This window comes from Notolabrus celidotus, chromosome 11 (assembly GCF_009762535.1).
Source record: "Notolabrus celidotus isolate fNotCel1 chromosome 11, fNotCel1.pri, whole genome shotgun sequence".
Lineage (NCBI taxonomy): Eukaryota > Metazoa > Chordata > Actinopteri > Labriformes > Labridae > Notolabrus > Notolabrus celidotus.
The window spans coordinates 17,135,160-17,157,973 of NC_048282.1; the positions used below are offsets into that span (position 1 = coordinate 17,135,160).

The 22,814-nt window shown below is 40.5% G+C and overlaps 2 protein-coding genes across 3 annotated transcripts in view; both read left to right on the forward strand.

Moving 5' to 3' along the window:
* The window catches only part of LOC117821859 (glycine N-acyltransferase-like protein 2), a 20,733-nt gene extending 12,547 nt beyond the window's left edge, over positions 1-8,186 (forward strand). The window contains exons 3-4 of the mRNA XM_034696392.1: positions 6,116-6,239; positions 6,376-8,186. Coding sequence (XP_034552283.1) covers positions 6,116-6,239; positions 6,376-6,856 — 605 coding nt within the window. The 3' untranslated portion in view covers positions 6,857-8,186. The remainder of the gene's footprint in view (positions 1-6,115; positions 6,240-6,375) is intronic.
* Positions 8,187-11,917: 3,731 nt separating this feature from the next.
* Positions 11,918-22,722, forward strand: spsb1 (splA/ryanodine receptor domain and SOCS box containing 1). 2 transcript variants are annotated; one of them, XM_034695574.1, is made up of 3 exons: positions 11,918-12,108; positions 18,205-19,126; positions 21,136-22,722. In XM_034695574.1, the coding sequence occupies exons 2-3, from the start codon at positions 18,433-18,435 to the stop codon at positions 21,270-21,272; spliced, it is 831 nt and encodes a 276-aa protein (XP_034551465.1). In that variant the 5' UTR covers positions 11,918-12,108; positions 18,205-18,432; the 3' UTR covers positions 21,273-22,722. The 2 variants fall into 2 exon arrangements, with proteins under 2 accessions (XP_034551465.1, XP_034551466.1); XM_034695575.1 differs by having other exon boundaries at positions 18,209-19,126.
* The last annotated feature ends 92 nt before the right edge of the window (positions 22,723-22,814 follow it).

The following is a 22,814-nucleotide window of genomic DNA, read 5'->3' on the forward strand; positions in this document are numbered from 1 at the left end:
AGAACTCCTCACTTGAGAGACCCCCTCCACGCACACATAACTCTCCATTCCCTTTTATTCATTTTCACACTACAGCAAAAGCTGCTTTGAGATATGAGTGTGCTCAAACCTCAATGAGGTACAGTTTGCTCCACAGAGAGGCCATCTCTTCTGGTGCGCTTTGAAACTTATCAAATTATCTCTGAAATATTATTTCTCTGAAAATGCTTAAAATCATTCCTCCAGATATGGCATTGCTTAAAAGATTCATTTTAAGTTTGCTTAAAAGATTCATTTTAAGTTTGTATCAAAAACATAATTATGAAATCAGAATGTGCTACTGTATCAAGTTATGTTAAAAATATCAGACTTTTCTAAAACTTTTAATTCATTCTAATAAAATCTCACCTGGTAAATTATTATACTTCACTCAATTACTTCGAATCAAGTGCAGACAAAGCACAGAAACAAGGCGGAGAGATTATCGTTGCACTGATGCGTCAGCCACATTTTGACAGATGAGCAATAATCCGCAATCAGTAAATAAATGTCACAATCTAAAAGTCGCAACCTCATCACTTGCTCAAGGTTTCACATTTCTCAGGTACAAAATCTCCTTCAGTAAAGTGAAAGGTCCTTAATCTGCAATCCCTAATACCTGCCCTTTATTACCCAAGATGCACTGCTCTACTGGTGCTATTCTGCATTGCGCTAGAATATAGAAAAATCTTGACCAACAGAATTTGTCTTCTGCGCGTTGCACAACTCTGAGAGTGAGATCATCCATCTTTTAGTCAGCCAATGAGCTTGAGCTTTTCTTTCTGCAATGTCTTTCCTTCACTTGGTGGTTCACTCTCCAAGCTTCAGTGCATGGGGCTTTGCATTACAAATTCTGTTCTGTTTGGCTGATCTCTGCAGCAGTGCAGCGCTCTGCCTCTCACTGCAGGAGTGCGGCTTCTTTTTTTTTCTTTTTTTTTGCATGACTTTGTTCCTCCTGGGCCCTTAGTTGAACTCTGCCATCTTTCTTCCTCTGGTGAAAAATTAGTATTATTAGAGACTGTGTATATATTAGCTTGATTAGCTTGAAACTCTGCTAATCTGACGCACCACAGCTGAATCAGGGAATTGCTGAATCAGGTGAAACCACATTATTGTGCATCTCTGACTATTGAGGGTACATAAGGCTGTCCATCTTTATCAGTGTCTGAATCATAGATGCGCATCACAGTCATCAGTAGAGAGCAGAGCATCATCCCCTGCATGTGCGGTCTGCATGCAGTGCTGCTGCTGCTGCTGCATCAGTCTGCTGAGTCTCGTTGCATCCGTCCTCTCCTCTGTACTCTGTGTCACCGGGGGAATATGCCCCCGCCAGCATATCCCTCACATTGCCCACGCCATTCTCCGTAATGGCATCCCCTGTGATGAATAAGCCATGAGGAGGGGCCCTTTTACACGTCCTATTAGATTACCTCCCTGTGCTTTACCTGGCTACTGTCACCTCATCGCCTCTAGCTCTCCACTCTTCTTAATATTCCTTCTTGTTATCCCAGCCAAGGGCACGATGTGTAAATGTGTGTTAAGGCTCATAGATCATGTGAGTGCGGAGATTCATAGTTGATTCCTCTGTACAGTTCATTGAATGTGTACGTACGTGGCTCTCGCTCATGTTTATGATTCGCATTAAGATCCGTGAAAACTGCCTGGCTGTTAGTGTGTCAGCAGTTAACTGAAAATGTTTACCAAAACAGGTGATTGTTTTTTGTGCCTGGTATCAGGCGAGCCATCAACATTGCTTTATGTCTTATCAGGCACGAGCTGTGTCAAAACTTAATGCTCATCAGAGGGGAAAAAAGCTTTCTGTCAGGTATGGACATTCTTGTCACATACAGATAATGGAGTCGAGTTTAAACATCAGCTAGTGAGTTTGTGTGTGCCTTTTTTCTTCTTGCCATTCACAGCCCATTCCTCGGCTCCATTGATCTGTCCGGAAAAGATAATAGACACATTGATTTACAAGCTCAGCAGCTTGCCTGGTTTACACATCACTTCAGACTAATTCTCAACAGTCCTCAGTCAAGGAGGAGAATCGGCTGGATTGACGACTGACTCCTGGCTCTTTGAAACTGTGTGCACAGCATTGCAGAGTTCATTTGTGAAGATCGGACATGAAGTTCTAAAGGGATTTCAGAGAGAATGAATGGTTAAAAGTTAAATTCTTAGGGGAAATCTGACATTCCCAATAAAAAAGAGCTATAGAAGAGGAAATAGAGGCTAGCCCGCAATAAATTAACTTCACAAAAATCTCTCTCTACGCTTGGTGAAGTCAGTCTGGCACAGAGAGAGTTTGAATGATGGAATCTGCTTTTCTAGAAGGGGGTGAGAGGTGTGTTTCACTGCGCCAGAGCTTCTTTGTTGACCTCATTTTGTAAAGCTGTGCAAATTCCACCTCTTAAGAAAAAAGACACACCAAAGAGGCTAAATCTGTTTGAACAGAAATGACTGTGAGCACACGGAAGCACAAACATTTGGAGATAAATCACTGTTTATTTCACTCTCCATTTTATCTGAGAACCACTTAAGACATTACTCAGCATTTAATTAAAGGTCCTGCTCAGAGAGGCAGAGCTTGATATGCAAGGTTTCTCTCCTCAGTATGAAAGAGAGAGAGTTGTAAAAAGGTGGACTGACATTATGGTGAATGGCTGTGTTCTGACAGCTGGCTGCTCTGTTGTGGTGAATGAGCAGCGTCTCTGTCAGCGTCAGCAGCAGACGGTTTGTTCCTTACAACTGAGCACAACACACACATCAGCCTTGACCGAGGGAGACTGCAGCTGGGAATCCTCGGTTTCATAGAAAATGAATTTCAAGCATCTCTTTGTAATAATGGAGGGTAAACAGTCAAAACCAAACTGTATAAAGCCATTTATACAGTTTTTCCGCATTTAAGATGCCTGCCATTTACAGCGGCCACTGCAGGACAGATAAAGACAGTTCTCTGTACAGACGGAGAAGACTTTGAACTTTGTGTTCATTTTATCTATAGCAGTCATATTTAGATGCCCATTAGGTTGTAAAACAGTGGAAGTACACCTGTAAGTATTTAAGTTTCATGATTAAATTTCACTTCCTGACTAAATTCAAGGCAGGGACACGTTTGCACTGAATAAATAAGCTAAAATGATCCTCTTGAAAACCCTCAAGGACCTTCAGAAGGAGCTGCCACAATCCATCACTGTAATGCTGCTTCTTTTTTTTTTTATAAGCTATTTATTTGTGTTAAAGCAATATTGAAACAGCTTTGCGTTTAGAACATGAAGCTCCATTCTTCCAGATACAGTTTCCGGTGTTGTTTGTGTGTCATTCCTCTCTACAGAGATGACAAACAGCTTGTTATTTTGGTCTTTTCCCTGTTGCATTGTTTTCTGCGTTCCAGGTTCTTGGAGGAGTGTTGCATATCCTTAACAACAACCCGTGTCACCTGGAGATGTGTGTTGACTCTTGGCCTACATTCACGGCTGCCGTTTGTTACCGTCAAAAACAGGTATAGCACACAGGGAAATAACTGACTGATAGGCTCTTCCAGCGTGGCCTGATGATGTCTGTATCTGCCTGTGAAGCGTTTCAGCAGCAGCAGCAGCAGCTCTGAGGTGATGCCTGACATCTGCACAGTTTTCACGAAGAAGCCAGCAGCTCTGAGAAGTCTGCTGCTTAATGAGAGAGTCGTACGCTGGAGGAACAGACTCATATTCAGAGGTAGTGTGAAAGAATGAAGTTACAACACTGTTTTATGAGTAGATGAGGTGTTTTGGATTCAAGTAGGCAGTTTATCTTTGACACTGCTTTTGTTATGCATGTTGAAATTCTTCTCAAATCTTGACAGCAATCAAAATATGATATTCTCTTAAAAACAAGAAAAAAGGAAGTCCATTCATTTCATGTAGACTAATATGGCCTACCTCTTTGTCACTTCCTGTGCTGACTCTACCTTTACAATCATCACGTATGAATGGAGTCTTTCACAAGTCATGGACAGGGAAATGGATGCACAAGGATGGCATTGAAAGGTGGTTTATGCCGATAAAAATCACAATGTTTCACTTGTTGGCGTGTCTAAAAAGTGTATGAGTGAGGGCGTGGCTTTGACATTTATCTTGTACTTAGCTTATCAAAACTTGCTTACTCTAACCGAGGGAATTAGTCTCTATAACAATACACAGTGTTAGTATTTAAATGCAAGGCTTGTATGTGTGTTTTCTTTCAGGTAAAATGAAAACGATGCATGTGCAGGTAGAGATAATCAACAAGCCTATTCAATGAAAGCAAAAAGTGATGGTTCACAGGAAAAAGCAGAGCCTAGCTTACCTGCTTTGTCTTCATCCCACCGTACGACTACTTAAAGGAGTGCAGCCTAAACAAACAATAATCATAACTAGCATAATTCACACTTTGGCTCCAGCACCTAAAGAAAGGTGGAAACCAAGAATACAAAAAAGTATTTGCAAGGGCCTGTTCTTCTGTGCACTGTCCCTGTAGCACTTAGCCCGAGCCCTATAGTTACCAGTTAAGCAGTGGTGGACAGTAGCAGAGTAAAATTTACTTGAGTACTATACTTAAGTACATTTTTTGAGTATCTGTACTTTACTTGAGTATTATTTTTTGGGGATACTTATTACTTTTACTTCACTACATTCAGAAGACAATTATTGTACTTTCTATCAATGCTCTAGTTACTCACTACTTTTGCTTTGAAGTCAGCTCATGAGTTTCCTTCTCTTTTCTGAAATCTGTAAAATTGGGCACCTTTACAGTAAAATGTGTTTGTGTAGTTCTGTTTGTCTCAGTGGTTTAGCCGTACCTGTATATCGTGCGTCTCCACGGTTGAACGTGGAGCAAACACAGAGCAGATTTCACTCAGATCAGGCAGTTCATTTAGAGGTGGTAATGATGGCTATAATTCTCCACCTGAGCACCCATGGTCATATCTTCAGCCCGTGTTAGAGGTTTTTGAAATGAAGAATGATACGTATCGTTTGAAATGTTCTCCCTGTTTTCCACTCTGCTCAAACATACAAACATTCACTGTCCAACCTGAGAAAGCGTGTTGAGCTACGTAACATTTGTTTCATTCCAGATGAACATTTCAAACTAAGTTGTCTGTGCTTGGAGTAACTTAGTGTCTGTTTTTATTCCATGGTATAGTTTTTAGAGATTTCAAGTAATGGTTTCTAAATAAACATAATGTAACGGAATGTACTCCTGTGTATTCTTGACTGCATTTATGTATTTTGAAAATACAACGTTTTGAGATTTTTTAAGAAGTACTTTGAATACTTAAGTATTTTTAAAAGCAAGTACTCCAGTACTTTAACTCAAGTACTAATCTGACTAAACAAACCTTCACTTGTATTGGAGTAATATTTGACCAGGAGTATCTATACTTTGACTTAAGTAATGAAGCTGTGTACTTTGTCCACCACTGCGACATAAATCTTTAAAATGGGTCACAAAGATAGACTGTCTTACTATTTTAAAAAAGATAATGCTCAGACTCTGTCATTTCATAAAAGCACTGCACAGAATTGTATCGAAAACATTCCTAAAACAGGAGAACACGGAGCATTTGTCGGGATCTACTTTTTTTAGCTACAAAATAATACTCGCTCAATCTGCCGGCAAATTTGCATCAGCAGGACAGTGTTTAGGTGATCAAAATAACAAACTACTATGGCCTTGTTCATTGCAATGAAAGCACGGGTCACCCAGCACAACAGTGTTACTCATTAATGTGTTTTTTATGGTTATTAGATACAGTTGAGCTCTAAGGCATGGAGGAATGAGGTACTTCAGGCTGAAGATACACAGATGTGGTTGTTTTAATAGTTTTTTTTTTTACTCTGTTCATGGAACAAGAAACACAGAAACTCATAAGAGTTATTACTTGAATTTAAACGTGGAACAAAAACAAAGAAATAACACCAGAGGCCCACAGTGAACAAGTAGTGAACTTCAGATGAGTGTAAAAAGGTCACCAAAAAGCAAAAACTGACTGTGTCCAATAAAACTAAGGTAATGGGTATTCGTGTAATAGTTATTAGATCTTATTTAACCTGGCACTTTGCCTTTCTGTTTGTTAAAGGTATACCAAGCTCACATGGTCAGCTCATCAAAGAACTGGCCTCTCTTAGAGGTTTGGATATGACTGAATATGGGGGATACAACACCTTCATCCACCACAATCAAGAGAGTATGGTCTGGCAGGGGTGAGTTTCTGGAATATATTCAATTTAAGGTCACTCAATTGTTCTGCAATCGCCGTCTTATATTAGGAAAAAATAATAATTTTTTGGTTCATTGGTTAATCTCATTATTTTCTTCATTTTTGTTTCTGTGCATTAGGAAGATGGCGCCGCTGCCAGTTTCCATTCTGGGCGAGTCCCACGCTGAGCTGGTGGACGCACACTTGTCTTACGGAGGCAGCAGAGAGAGCCTGGACCACGTGAGAGCCTGTATCCGCCATCTACCAAACCACTGTGTGAGGGACGAGAAAGGCTGGCCCCAGTCCTGGATGCTGTCTGACGAGCTGTGTGAGCTGAGGATGGCTTACACCCTACCAGAATACAGACGGGCCGGTCACCTCCTGGCTCTGTCTGTGGCTCAGATCCGCAGCATGAGCTCTGCGGGCCTGCCTGTCTACTGCCACGGCAACCAGCAGAACCAGGCCATGATTAACGCTGTGACCTCGCTTGGCTTTTCTGCCTGTCCTGGTATGGAGAACATCTCAGTGCTGCTGATATGCAGGACAGAGTGTAAGCAGCCAATTAATGAAGTCTGCTGGATGATTGACCCCACACTGGCAGGAAAAGATGTTTTATGGTAAGAGGAAAATGTAACACCCTCTCTCCTTCTTCTATGATTCCTGTTTCCTTACAGAGCTCAGGGAATGCTGTGCTTTAGACAGCTTAGTCCGTCACTGACAGCAAACTGCAAGTAGAACAAACTCAAAATAACAATTTCTGTGGCCTTAGGGTGGCTTTGATGGATATGCCAGACATGCTGCTATTTCTCACTCGCTTAGAAAATGTATAGAAATATCCCTCAGTTTAAGACCAATGCAAATCGGTCTTTAGTTTGACACAGTGGCGTGTTCTGCACTGCTTTTCTTGAACAAAAAGACTCCTTAATCTGCAGATCACCAAAGAAGGCTCTCCTCCACCTGGGACCCCTCCCTGGAGGTGTGCTGTTCCACTGCTGATTGCCTCTCTGTATTTTAGCAGCAATGCACCATTCAAGTCTGCAGGCAAACTTGACAAATGAGCAGGGATCTGAGCGGAGGGGATACTCGTACTGCACCACACATCCTGTCCCATCCACATCCCCCTGTCCCGCAGTGGTGCACCTCTCTCTACTGATGCCCTTTCCTTTCTCTAAACCAGCAAGAGCTCCTTTCAAAGTCACACAAGTACAAAACACGCTAAATGCACATTTGCTGATGCGTGTGCATAAAAACGCGGCTGTAAGAGTAAGTCTGTTAACACACGTTCATTTCTAGTGATGCGTCTTAACTAAACTTATGTATAAATTCAAACTTAGGATGCACCAATTAATAATCCAAACCCTTAATTATTAATCCCTAATGATTAATGTGTTAACTTCAATAATAAGGGAGAATTACAATTCCAATCCTGGTATCCGTTTAAATGATTATTAAAGTATGTTTGGAAACTTGTGAATGGGACTAAAACAATTATTTGATTATCAGATTTGCAGCTTTCATGATAAATGATTGTTAAAGCCACAGTTAACTGGATAAAGCAAAAACATTTGCTTCTCCCAGCTTGTGCATTCAGATGATTTGCTGCTTTATCTGTTTTAATATAATTTTTAATTGAATATAATTTGATTTTAAGACTATGAGTTGGAAAAAAAAAGACATTATTATTGTCAGCTTTGACTCTTGGAAACTGCATTTATTATTTGATGACAGTTTCAGACTAAATATTTTATGAGGAAATGGAAGATAAGATGATAATAAAACTGATGGTGGTGTCAGCACAGCTTGTACATTCAGTGTGGTGATATCTGCAAAACAAAAAGAACAAATGTGATTTTTATACAAAATTGTTTCTAGCAGATCATTCTTGCTAAGAAGTTTCCTCTAAAAAAACAGTCATTGTACATGTAACACTTTAAAATGAGAATGTTTCGTCCTCTGTCTTTTGTTTGTTAAAACTTCATCTGAAACTCAAAGGACTCATCAGAGCTTGGAGCATAGTGGGCGACTCTCTTAACCTTACAGGCCATTCACACTTCTTTAATAACAGGTAAAGATGATTTTGTCCTCCATTCAATGATTTCTGCTTCACAAAGCCAGACTGTGCAAGTCTTATATTGCATCCAGCCGTCCACTGAAACATGAGATGTCTCCTCACCTACACCATGAATCTATTTAAGTGCTCACCCTTCAATACAGTCAGAGAGTAGGACGATTATAAAAAAAAAGGCAGCAGGAGAGTTTTATGCAGGCTGCATAGGTTGCAAATTTTTACTCATCTGAAGGAAGATTTGTGACTCAGCTGAGGGGCAGAAAAACTCAGAACATGAAGTACCTGACCGCTGAGCTACTTCTGTCGCTTCATCACTATGTTGCCTGCAACTGCAACCACCACTTGAGGACAGCATCCACCCACTGGTCCTCCTCAGAAACTGCATCCCAGAACGAGCGAGGAGCTGAGTGTCTGACGCAGCATGCGATCATTCACCTTGGCTGCGTGTGCTGCTCGGACTTGCCTTGGTGCAGCTGTCCACACATTCCTCCACTACCCACCCCCCCCCCCTCATAGAGGCAGTGCACTCTGCCAGCCGTGGAGTGGGACGTACTATTGATCCTGCTGAAATGATGGTTTCTAAAAGGGAGGCAGTAAGCATGTCTGCACTCCCCTCCTCCACTGTGGAGGGGCCCTGAGATATCACCGAGCTCAGCACATTGCACCATCACCGTATGGGAAAACGGGATTTTCACTGCGAGACGAGCTGAGGGGGAGGTAATTCAAGTCGCAAAGCTATGTTCTCCACAGAGGATGTAAAACGATCCTTTTTACCTTCAGACGCCTCATATGATGCACAAATAAGGTCATTTTAAATGTCCTATTAATTCCAGTCTTTGTCAAAGAGAAATCAGGTACCAGATGGAAAAAGAGCATGAAGTACAGAGGGATGTTCATCCACTATTCAGACACTGGTTGTTGTCCCTTTTTGTTCCATGGTAAGGCACATGTTCCATCATATTTGACTTGTATAATATGATGCAATAAGGAATGAAGTGTTTTCTGAATAAGTGATAACTAAGTAGAGTAGAGCTGTAAGGAGACTGGGTTATTAACCTAATGAGATGCTCTAAACCTCAAAGCAGAAATTATCTAATCCAGAGAAGCCACTGGATGGCAGCAGAGGCCTGTGGGGATGAAATTTGGAGCATGTGCATACTGCAATTCACCCAGGACTGCAGAATTAGAGGAAATTCTGAGCAGTCTTTCATAGTTTGCAAAAAAAGTACAGTTGAATGGGAATTATAAATGGTCATTTGCTGGGTGTGCTTTTTAATATTTGTTCTTTGTGAGTGGCCCTAGTTGTTGAGAGGATCTCCTGTCAGCAATCGTACTTGCTTGAGAGATTGGACATGAATGCTCAAGCTGCATGAGCTCATGGAGGTCCTGTGCAAGAATCATCATCTTCTTTGATCCAAACTTCCTGTCCATCACCATACCCGAGATTCCCCCTAGAGTCAGTGTGTCAGTCTCTGAGGTAAGATTGTGACGGATGTTTTAAACCTTCACTTGTCTGACCATCACTCTCTGTGTTTTTAAACCCTGTCAGCAAGGACTGAATGGCCTGAAGGTCAAGCTGAAAAAAAGGTACCCCAGTGTTTCTGCGTGTGAGCTATCATGGCTCACTGGTGCTATAATGTATTGCTCCAGCTGAACTCGGTCATATGGATGTTTTTTGCGAGTGTGTGTAACTGTACTTGACAGATTGGAGTGTGAATGATCAATTATGGTCTCTCTCACTAACACACATCTCATGCATGCCCTGAGGATAGTCCATAATAGGATGTTTCTGCCCTTGAATGCATGTAAGGACATACAAGAACCCATCATAGGACCCCTATTGTTTTTGCCATTTTAAAGACATATAACAGTCACGATGGATGTAAAAACACTACAAACAGGCTGCAAACATGGAATATACCCACGCACCTTTTACTAATTTCTGCATAGATTAATGTATTACTGTTGCCTCATTGTCAAACTTATGAATAAATGAATGAGTGACAGTGGGATGTCTTACCTTCATTTCTCACCCGGGTCATACTGCACTCTGGATTACTCAGTTTAAGTGTCCTATGCTGGTGTCGGACTGAAGTTGGTTTGGTATTCACAGCCAGTCTGTGTTTGTGCTTTTATTTGGAACTGATCATTTTAATTGTAAATGTATATATCATAATATTATATGTCAAGACCGTGTTTGCATTTTTGTGCATTTATAGCCTGTATTTTTTCTTCTTGTTTTTATCAGTTATTTTTGTGACAGTAGCCTATGTGATATTTCAATATTTACGCTAACTGCGTATATTATTGCATTATAAAAGTTTTACTACAAAGCTTTTCACAATTTTTTTGTCACCAACATTTCTAATAGTTTTTCTTGATTTGTATGTAATACATTGATTTATAATTTGGATTAGCAATTTTATTGTTATTGCTTTAATCACGCATATTGTCACTTTGTTGATTTTTGGATAAATACATAATCCCCTCAGAAAAAAAACATGATTCAAATTTTACTCAAAATCATTTTGATTCAAGATTCAAGATTCAAGAAAGCTTTATTGCCAAGTGAGCTCGCACACACAAAGAATTCGACGTGGTGAATAGAACACTGGTACTTAACAACAAGGCAGTAAGGACACAACGAGACAGTAAGGACAATAAATATATAAACCTTAACACAATCCAAAAATTCTAATTAAAAATAAAAATACTATCTGTACAAAGAAAGGTACAGAAGTACTTTTAAATACATGAAATAAGTTAAATTAGCCTAAGCCAGACTGCAAATTTTAGTGGATGAATATAATAATAAGACATGTTATGGAATAATTTACAATATTGCACATGGTTATCAATCAATCGATCAATCAGACTTTATTTATAAAGTGCTTGTCATACAATGACATTGTAACACAAAGTGCTGTACATAAAAACAACCTAAAATAGAATAAATTAAGAAAAAGATCCCACCCCCAACCTGATCCAAAACCCACCCCACAATCCTATGGTTGATAACACAATATATGCAACAATAGAAATAAAAACAATTAAAATAAAAAAAGAAATAAAAAAGAAGTTGCTGAACGAACTGAGGAAACGCTCTCATGATATCTTAATGAGGACACTGGAGGTAAAATAAGATGTTAATACTCAACACAGGAAATTAAAATCACCATTTCTGAAATAATAAAACACTAAAATATTAAACAATTAAAAGAACTTAAGATGCTATACTTAAAATAAATTAATTAATAAATAAATAAGCACATAAATAAATAAAGTAGAATAAAAGTTACTAAATTTTGAACTAGATAATAAATAAATAAATAAATAAAATTGTTAAGAATAAATGGTTATGACCGGAAATCAAGTATTGCACATGTATGTTATATATCAAAGGAGTCTGAAGTATAACAACATAAAATTTGTGAACTTTTGATCTCTTCTGGAAAATAAAATGGGGTGTTAAATCATAATTAAAGGAAGAGTGTTATTAAATATGAATCAAGAAACTAAAATTGTAGAATTTGTTATTGTTAATTTTTTTTAAGTAAGTTTGTGGCAACACCAACTTGAATCTAACTTCATGCAGCCCGTCAGTAGGGAGGTCCTAATCTAGCATAGCAGCTGGGAGCATTTTACCACGTGATGCGTGAGATGTTAGAGAGCAGCCATCATCATTTCACCTAATTCATGACCAGTCTGAAATGCTACATGGTAAGACGACAAGGAAACGGGAAACTACGATGGAGTAGTTGAAGACTGAAGCGGCTCCTGTTTATCTGCCTCTCAAACTCCAAAGGTCTGTTTTGTTTTTCAGCCTCTCTCCCCCTGTTTTCAGCTCTTATGGTGGCTGCCGAAGCGCTTCTTTCGGTTTCTGTGTTCATCCTTACATCTTCATTTATGTCATTAATATCATAAACACTACTGCGAAGGGTTTCCACGTCCCAAAGGTTCAGCCGAGACAGGACGAAGAGATGTTTGGTGTTTGTCTTCATCCTTTAATTGTCAGTGGTGTTGTTGCTGTTTGTGCTAACACGGTTTGCGCTGCTTGTTGTGTAACGAACATTGGAACGCGAACGAGCTTCAGGTGAACAATGTGACAAAGCTCAGGTGAGATCCACGCGCTGGTCGTGTCCGTGTTCGCTCGTGGACTAAGGGGCTTCGTCCACGAGAGTTTGTTTGACGATTAGCTAGCATGACAAGCTATTATGAGTTAACAATTCACAGGCCTGCACACAATCTTTATCAGCTGTACCGAAGAGGCGCTTCAACACAAGAGAGATTTTATTCTTAAATTATATTAACCCTCCTGCTGTGTTCCGGGTCAGGTTGACCCATTTTAAAGTTAAATATATATATAAAATATATATATATATATATATTTTTGGCATGAAACTTCTTCTGCTTGGCTCAATATAATTAGCTCAATCAACATACACAATAAAACCAATCATTTCACATATTTTCATGTTTATATTACACAGATACTGTTCGTGGGTCAACTTGACCCAGCAGTCAAAGTGGAGGCTAAAAAGGGGTCAGAAGTGTCAAAGGTGCATTTTGTCCAAGAGTTCTGGGGTCTTTTAGCCCCCAGAACTACTTTCCCCAGAACTAAAAGGTTTCCTGTGCCCCCATTGTTGTCTGCTTTTCAACCGCGTGCTGAAGTCCCAGGTAGATTGTGCAAATCAGGCCAGTGACGTATTGGGAAAAAAAATTATATGAAATAATATTTTGAAATCTTAATAAAAAACTAAACTACGATGCATTCCCAGCAACTCCCTCTGTGTTTCAACAACTGTGTAAACTCCGCAAACACTGTTACGTTCAACCAAAAGTCCCAGGACCTTTGAAAAGTACCACCCCCCCCCAAGCAGGGGCTTTTCAGGGGGGAGATTATCTACCCCTGACTAAATTTAGACCCTGGTTCCTCCGGCCGAAATGCACGTAGTTCAGGGGTAAAGTTCCTGCGGTCGAAAAACGCCAAAATAGTAATTGTTTCTTGTCAACTGTGTGACATATTTCACCTCAATCATGAACACACATGAAAAAGGAGTGAGGTATCCTCTTTGAACCATGATCTGTGAGAGTTAAAGAACACCATTGCACTAAATATTGATTTAAATGGATAGTAGTGAAGTTTATAATGACATTTTAAAAAATCTGTATTGGGATTTTTTGGGTTCTGACACTTCTGGATGATTAAATATGCCCAGGGTCAAGTTGACCCAGGAACATTGTTGCTGTTCCTGAGAAATGAACATAACAGGAGGGTTAAAAAGGTTTTTTGTTTTGTTATCTTCACTACAGAGGCAGCAGTGAGCGACATATTATACTTTAGTTGCTTTCCTCACATAGGGAAGTTTCAGTTTTGGATTTGCCCATCCTCATGGAGATAATGAGATGCTTTGTTCACCAAATCTAAGTATTGACCAGATATGAAAAGTGTATCCTAGTACCGTGTGATACATGTCATTGCAACCGAGTAAACTACAGAAGTTTAAATGTTCTCCAATATTTTAAGCGACACTTTGGAGCTTTGTTTTCATACAAAGGACGACTTTGTATTTGGTAAACCTTATTAAGCAGGTCAACAAACAGGCCGAGGTTTGGGTTCAGGTGGGCCCAGTCTAAATTGGGCCTTACAACACAAACAAGTGTTTCCTTGGCTCAGCAATTCCAGCGAGCCCTTCTTCTTGCATTTTAATAAGCTCCAAACCAACCCAGGGGCCCAGGAACCCCAAACCAGTCCAGGCTAGGATCCCAGCCCAAATATATCCCCTCCACAAGCCGCCTTTTCTACTACTAATGGGGCATGTTTGTTGTAAAGTCCAAGGTGAATGTGGGAAGACCTTTCATTGTTCTGTTAGTTTTTATTTACTGGTTGTGTGCGTTGTAAGGTGGCTCTTTGCCACAGCGAGAGGGAATGGTAAACTCTTGGCTCTGAGACTGTGCAAATGAACATGTTTCACTCTCTCTGAATGCTGGACAGGCATTGAAGAAAGAGATTGTTTACATTCAGATGCTGGCCACCCGCTGCTTGCTTTTTCTTCCCTCCTGTTTTCCAATCACTGAAGAGACATGACCCATTTAAATGGTTGTTTACTTGCATTAGAAGAAGAGCCAAAGCACTTCTCAATGAACTCTTGTCTACAATTCAATTAGAGTGGCCTTCCCAGCACAGCACAGTTTTCCACATTACACAATGCTCTCTTCAGCCTGGCTGCAACATGGGCAGAAGTACCAAGAAGACCACGGAGCAGCAGTAGCCAATCACACCTGCAGATCTCAAAAAGTCCCTTTGTGTCTGCTTGTTAGTGATCTTTCATTCACAAGGTGGGATATCAAACATGTAAGGATAGAACAGACCAACCTTTATCTTGAAACATTTCTGTCCAATTTAAACAAAAATAGAAAGTGAGATTTAGCTGAAGGTGCTGCTGCTGTGTTTAAATGCCCATCACAGCTTTGCTCCATTGTAAAGGAGTAAGTGAGGTAAAGCACAGCAGGTATTCACTCAGCTTTAAAGTTTCTACATTTCAGAAACTGTTTCTGCCTCAAAGGAGCTGTGGTCAAGCAGAGTCTCCCTCCAACCCGACAGAGCGTGTTTTATTTCTTTAAGCCAGACGTTTTATTACTGCTTTCCTGTTGCCTTCTGACTAGCCAGACATATATTAAGAAATGGCTGGAGTGTTTCCCCTCTTTTTTCTTTCTCCTATTTTTGGAGATTGTGGGAAAAGTAGCTGAGTGATGTGTCAGCCTTGAAGGGCCTGCGATACACTTTTTTTCCTGCCTAACTCTCCTTTACATTCACCAGCCTCTAAAAACCTGGCTATGAGATGAGTCATTGTACCATATAACCAATCGACTGGAAATTGTACTTTATCCTCCTTCTGGATTTCTTCCTCTTGTATTTTTTATCAACTTACTGAGTTTGTGTTTTCTGACAGCTGAGCTGCTTTCAAGTGCTTAAAATTGGCAACGTAATGTCGTCGCATTTTCTGGGATCGACTCATAAAAAATCTTGAAATTAATTAATGCGTCAACTTGAGGACAGCTAATCAAATAAAGTTTGGATGTGTTTTCATGTTGTTTTTGCGCCTGAATTCTAAATGAGTCACTGAGCCAATGGAGCACATAACAACATGGGTGTTAACCAATTATGTCTAGTAAACATTAATGGAAACTCATGGTGAGAGTTTTAGGATCAAGGTAGCATGTTGCTCTTCTATCAGACTTTCTGCAACACTTAATGGATCCAGAACTTGTGCAGGTTCTGTGTCTTTAAGAGCAGGTACATTTTAAGTAATGGTCAAATATCACAGTGCAAAACTGAGATGTGAATGGTCTTTTGTAGGTCTCCAGTTTTTATTTTTTGATAACATCACAAAGGTCAGAATTGATCATAACACATTTTTGGTTAAGTCCTCTCTGTTTAGCGTCTTAAACTGCTCATCTGTGAAATTATAATCACGCAGATTGAATTTGTCCTGGTCAATGGAGATAAACACGGTCACATCAGGTGGCTTTTGTTTTTCAGTTTTTACCACAAGCGCATACAGCTGAGCTGACACACTCAAAACAGAAGAAATCCAATTGTAGTCCAGTGCATTACAACAGAATGTTAAAGATGTGTGTCAAAATCAAGCTAAAAATATGAGTCCAATGCGGAAGTGCTAAAAACTGCAGTCCGCTTGAGGCTGGCTCCGGAAGTACTGGAAACCACATACACACCAATTCAAAAAAGGCGATCTTTACAGCAGAAATAAACATGTTTACAGCCTGGTACAAAAGACGAGTGTAGTCTGGATAGCTCATTTCTCGATCGGCACACACTGTGAGGGGAGGTGAATTTTTTTCAAATGCGGCAATTTCGAAGATATTGAGATAGCGAGTCTTCCAATGAGAGGTACAGCTGACTTGATTGACAGGCGGGAACACTGTAGCTGTTGGCTAGGAGGCTCAAAGCCCGCCTCTTTACATCACAATCACTTGACAGCAGCAATATGGCTGCCGCCGCCGATTGGCCTCAAAACAGCGCTTCAGAAACAGATGGGTGACGTCACGGATCCTACGTCCATATTTTATACAGTCTATGGTCAAAATATGTCCTTCGTTAGATAATATACTCTGTCTTCACTCCGTCTGAAAAGGTCACCTTCCAGGAAAATGTTAGCTGTGCTTATTAAAACTTGGAGATCTTCTTTATGGATGGAGTTTGCTGACTTTGTTGAAAATTTGAGCAGGCTACACTGAAGTGCTAAAACTTTTTTTTTAATTTTCTTTTTTAGACTTTATTTTTCTTGTTTTGTAACAAATATTTTCACAAACAATACTGGGAACATAAGACAGACAGGGTCATCATTATGAGTGAGGTAAAATGCTTGACATGATATACCACAGTAAGGGACAGAGAGGAGAACAAACTTATTAACAAACAAACAAATAGTGGGATGGCTAGCTGTGTTATTTAACAGCATGCATGTCCAATTCTTAAGTGTCTGAGAATGTCTTTAGAATCCTTAAGGTCCTGTCAGTTCAAGGTTGTCCACAGAAGGCACAAAAATGGCATTTTCCACAGCAGAACATATGAAAATATAGACATCATTACACATTCATATAAGTTGTCCAGTTCTTCCAATATTTTCACCCTTTTTTGTTGCACGTCTTCGTGAGAAACTCATTTGTTCTTTACAATACATTTCTTGAATAATTTCTTTCCATTCATTGTCTTAGGGGTTCTTTATTCAGCCATCTCCTGGTTATGGCTTTCTTACTATCAGCGAATAGTATCTGTAATAAATACCTGTCCTGCCCTTTTAGCCCAGTTGGTATGATAAAACCTCCTTTAAGGTAAACACAACTTAGTGCTGCAGTGCTGTGATGTAACACATGGGTAGGGAAATAAGATGAGTAACTTCTCATGGTCCAGATAACTAGACAGGAATGTCTGTCTGATACTCTGTACAAAAAGTGCTGCAGAAGTATTTTCCACAAATTAGCCCTGCTCACTGATGTGCATCGTCACCTTCAATTACAGAGCCAGAGACATAAAACTAACTACCAGGTAATTAATAGCATGGAAAAATCTCTTAGCCATGTGTTTAGAAACTATAAAACCTGTCAGCTCTAACCTGCTGAACTGTAGTGTAGTAATCTTACATGTACTGTATATTGACTAAACAGTTTTCTGTATATATATATATATATATATATATATATATATATATATATATATATATTATATATATATTGTATATAGCAGGTTCAGTCTAGCGTTGATTATTTTGGAGTGGCAGAAACTTGTTGGTCTTGTCTTTCCTGGTTGAGCTGGTGTGGGAGAGAAACTGCTTCAGACTTGACATCAATTTCAAATGATTGTAGGCAAATATGTCCGAGTGATCGTGCAGTTTGAACTATCTTCACCAAGGTTCTGGGAAACAAGGCCACAGTTGGCAGACATATGCTTTCCTGCCGTTGTGTAATGATAGTTATCCACGTCTTCAGTTATTTAGGTTTACATCTCATATTTCCGAGGTCATGGGACTCTGCTTTCTTTATGTTTCATACACGGAGCATCACATGAGAACAAAGCCACTTTTGAGGCCGCTTAACAGCCCCCCTAGCCAATATTTGTTGTCAACAGATTACCTAATGGATCAAGTTAGAACATTAAGTAGATTTTCCATTAAATACAGTTCCAAAAGGAGTAGAACTTATTGGAAAGATTACAGTAGATGTGCCACACTATCAGAGGGCATGAGGTAGCAGACTGACATTCTGTCTTCTGCTCAGTTTGGGACAGACTTTTTGGGTTCGATGATAGATGTTCCTGTTTGAATGATGGCTTATGAAGTTAGTGTATATCTAATTTGTATGTTCTCTCTGATCTCCTCAGGTAGGTCTAACCAACGCCTGGTCAGAGCTTGGCTGTCGATCTGTAACACAGGAGCACAAATCTGCTTACCAGCCTGCATGAGCACAGTGGAGGAGAGGGTCTCAGGTGATTACTCCCCCCATTAGTCTCTGAGGAGGGGGGAGGAATAGCAGGGCGAGGAGGAGGAGGAGGAGGTGGTGGTGGTGGAGGAGGAGGAGGAAGAAGTAGCTAGTAATAACCACCCAGAGCATGGGGCAAAAAGTCCCAGGTGGCATTAAAACCATTGATATGCGGGATCCGGCATTCAGCCCCCTGAAGCTGGAGCTACAGGCCCTGAGTCACACCAAGCCGTCTCGACTGGACCTGCTCCTGGACATGCCACCTGCAGGCCTGGACGTACAGGTCCAACACTCGTGGAACAACGACGACCGCTCGCTAAACATCTTCGTCAAGGACGACAACAAGCTGGTGTTTCACAGACACCCTGTGGCACAGAGCACGGACGCAATCCGGGGCCGCGTCGGCTATACGAGGGGACTGCACGTGTGGGAGATCAGCTGGGCGATGCGTCAGAGGGGCACACATGCCGTGGTCGGAGTTGCAACAAGTGACGCCCCGCTACACTCAGTGGGTTACACAGCTTTGGTGGGAAGCAATGGCGAGTCCTGGGGCTGGGACCTTTGCAGGAGTAAACTCTACCACGACGGCAAGAATCACCAGGGGAAAAGCTACCCCGCCTTCCTCGAGCCAGACGACACCTTCATCATACCAGACTCCCTCTTAGTCGTCCTGGACATGGATGAGGGCACTCTGGGTTACATAGTGGATGGACATTATTTAGGGGTGGCATTTAGAGGACTTAAGGGCAGGAAGCTGTACCCAGTGGTGAGCGCTGTGTGGGGACACTGTGAGATTCGAATCCGGTACATAAATGGACTTGATCGTAAGTGAAAACCTTAATGTTTTAAAATCTTTCTTCTTTTCTCTCTTGAGACACAGAGTTTAACTATCTGTTAGAATTTGTTCTGCACAGCTCTTACAAAACTGGTGACGGCATTTATCGACGTAATAAACAAAGGTGTGACCGATCAGGGTATGTCAGACTGTCCGAGCAGGGCTGCTCACTGCAGGCAGGGTTTTCAGCATTTACTGTCTGTGACTCACGCCAGTATGTCTGTCTCTCTGGTTATTATGTAAAAGCTGTACAAGGGATAACATGGCATTTGAATTCTTGTCTTAGCAGTCCACTTTACCTTTATATTAATGTTTGTTTTTTTTAAGTTATATTTCTGGCCTTTTGGCCTTTATTTCATAGGACAGCTGAAGAGAGACAGGAAATGTGGGGAGTAGATAGCAGGGGAAGACATGCAGGAAATGGTCAACCGGCCGGGAATCAAACCGGCGACCCCTGCGACGAGGACTGTAGCCTCTGTATGTGGGGCGTTTAGACCGCTAGGCCACCAACGCCCCTATAATAATGTTTAACCCTAACCCTGAATCCCTTTAACTCATGAAATGAGGTCACTGTGTCCTGGTCTTAGAACAAATAACCACCGGCTCTCTCTGTTGTAAGTTAATATACTTTGTATTTGATTTGAACTAGCCTGCGTTTCCTCTATTACAGATGGTAGTGTGTCTCTATTTGAAAATATTAAGTGCTCCATAATGTTCATGTATAAACCAACAAGCTGCTTTGTTTCCCCCCTGACAAACATAAATGTGCTGTAATTGGATTAATGCCAATTATTCAATGGCAAAAGGATCACAAGCTTTAAATGAGGAGACAAAGGTGCTTATCCAAACATGCTGTGCTGGCTACATGTCCCATGTGCTCTGTGCTCATTAGACTTTTATGCACAGCTCAGACTCCTCGACCTAGTTTTAAAGCCTGTTGGAAGACGAGCACTTCGGATGCACTGATATGCGTCAAAGCTAGTTTGAATTTGATTTGTTTTGCCTTTTAATTTTGGAGAAAGAAGGAAAATGATGGTGTCTCACATTGTTGTTGGAGGCTGTTTGGATCCCAGTCTGTACTTGATCTTGTGTTTGTGAGGATCCAGTAACCAGTTTGCAGAGCTGGCACTGCAGCAAAGACTGGTTGCCTGAAAAATCCCCGACACTATTTCTGTCTTTTTGTCTTATTTTTTACATCAGATAAAAGCTCTGATAGTAAACACCAATAGAGCTGCATGTTGATATATTAGGAGGTCCAAGAATAACTGTTTGTACTTTGTATTGAACATTTTATAGGACTCAAATTTGGCACTTGCTGGGTTGTTCTCTTATCACCTTACATTTTTTCTAACATACAACATCAGAAACCTGAAGTATAAATTAATTGATGAATAATTTAGAGTATTAGTAGATCATAATTTGGACAAATTGAAGTACACATCTTAAATTTGCGAGTTTGATGTTCGCTCCAGTCCACTCTCAGAGCAGAGAGATCATCACTGACTCACCCTGAAGTTGACACCACGTCTGCAGAATGTTTGTCTAATATATTACTTCAGAGAAGAGTGAAATCCCTCAGTGTGAAAACCCACCATGAATAAATCTACTGGTGGACCTGGATGCTCTGAGCAGTCCTGATATAGATCATTGCAGACTTTTCAAAGCTAAAACTGTGTGGTTTTGACTAACAGATTGATCAATAGAGGTAACATGTTTTGAAAGTGCTTTATTAGTACTCTGGTTAATTTTTCTGTCACAAAAAGGAGGATTTTGTCAGTTTAAAGGCCCCTGTTTTTAATATAAAGCTTCTCTACCTAAGCACTTCCAAATTTAAGAGTGCACCACCTCCCCGCTGCTTATTATTTACATTGTTGTTTACATTCTACACACTGCTTTTCATGCTCAAGCCATAATGCTACACCATACTGGAATAAGATTAACCTATTCTTTAAAACCTGCTCCTTCTCACCCCTCTCCTCCTCTTATCTCCCCCCACAGCTGAACCCCTCTCTCTGATGGACCTGTGTCGACGCTCGGTGAGGGTGGCATTAGGAAGAGACCGTTTGAGTGAAATCCATAGACTGCCCCTGCCTGTCTCTCTCAAGAGCTATCTACTCTACCAATGGCGGCGCTGACGGTCTCACTCACAGACAGACACACGCTCAGCACACCCACGTCTCTCTCATATTTCTCTGGGATTCTCCTTGGGTCGAACCCGTTCGACAACATTGCTCGAGCTACCAGGTCTGACGCAGCCTTCAACAAGTATGCTTCTGTGTCAGCGTTTCTTATCCTGTTTTTATGACTCTTTGCAAATGTACCTTCTAACTTTATTAAATCAGGAATCACTGAGCACTATGCACATGCTGATCCAGACGATGCCCTGACAGTCACCATGTTGGTGTAACTCTTCCAGTGAGTAAGTAAATGTGGCATATGTATGTGGTCGGTATCTCTGCTTTGAAATCTAGACTTTAAGATGATGAATTTCTATCTTGTAGCCTTTTTAAATCTAAATGTCCTTGGTTGTGTGTGAAAATGAAATAAAATGTTGGTGCAGAAGCCCACTGCCAGTATCCGACCACAAGGTGGCAGCACATACACATGTCGACCTGAACATTCTCTTAAAATGAGAATTATAGAAATGAGATTCTCTTGCATTTAAAGATTCTGTTTTTTAAAAGGATAATTGTTATAAAATTGGTATTCATCCAACACAAAAATGAGATGCTGACCACTCCATATGAGTCTGTGGTGCAGTGAGGATGATTGCACTGTGAGGAAGCTGGAGAGCAGCCCCTACACCTCAGATTACACTGTGATATGGAAGTGTGCCCTATTGCTTACCTTCAAGGCATGGGACAGGAACATCATCAGCAGAAACTTTAACAGAAGGATAATGTCACTGTGATTATTTGTAGCATGCATCTGCAGGAAATCTTTCTCAATACAGTCTCAAAGTCTTCTTTTTTTATCTTTTCTGTCACTCCTGCTTTTTGTTGTGCAGTACAGTAGTTTTCAAACACACGCTGTCAAGGCCCAAGACTGCAGTTATTCCTGACATTATCATCCAACCAGTTTCTACATCAACTGATTTCACTGGTTTGCACAAATTCAACCAGAAAATGAAACTAACCAATGAAATTGCAGGAAACGTGGCAGTTTTTGAATGGACGCATGCTATTCTTGGGTCTTACTGGCGCATAGCTGAGAACCATTGATGTAGTGTTTGTGTTTTAAGACATGTAAAGGGGGTTTAAAGGGTTCAGGTTATGTCGGAGGACAATATTGTTTCTTAGTCAGCTAACTTCTGGTTCAAGACACCGTAACGACATGAAAAGACAATCCACAAAGTGCTGCACAAATGTAATGAAAGAAGTCATGATTGCCAACATATTGTCAAATGCCATATCATAGACCTGTTGACTCTAGTATTTTTAAATGTGCAGACATGGTTCTTATTCAGCACCAAGCTAATGGGGCTTCACTGTGTCACACCTTTTGTTTTCCTTGCTTGCAGACTCCATTTTATTTGTACTCGTAGATTTGTTTGTAAGTATCTATTAAAGTTTATTTCAAAATATTGACTGTTTACTGTACAGTGTTCTCCTATGAAGATGTCATACTACAGGGGTTAGATGAATATTTATCACAAATTTTAAGTGAAATGTTGAAAA

Excerpts from the sequence above, each read along its gene's own strand:
- spsb1 (XM_034695574.1), top strand. The coding sequence starts at position 18,433 with ATGGGGCAAAAAGTCCCAGGTGGCATTAAAACCATTGATATGCGGGAT. Across the intron at positions 19,127-21,135 it reads GTACATAAATGGACTTGATC|CTGAACCCCTCTCTCTGATG; the intron begins GTAAGTGAAAAC and ends CTCCCCCCACAG.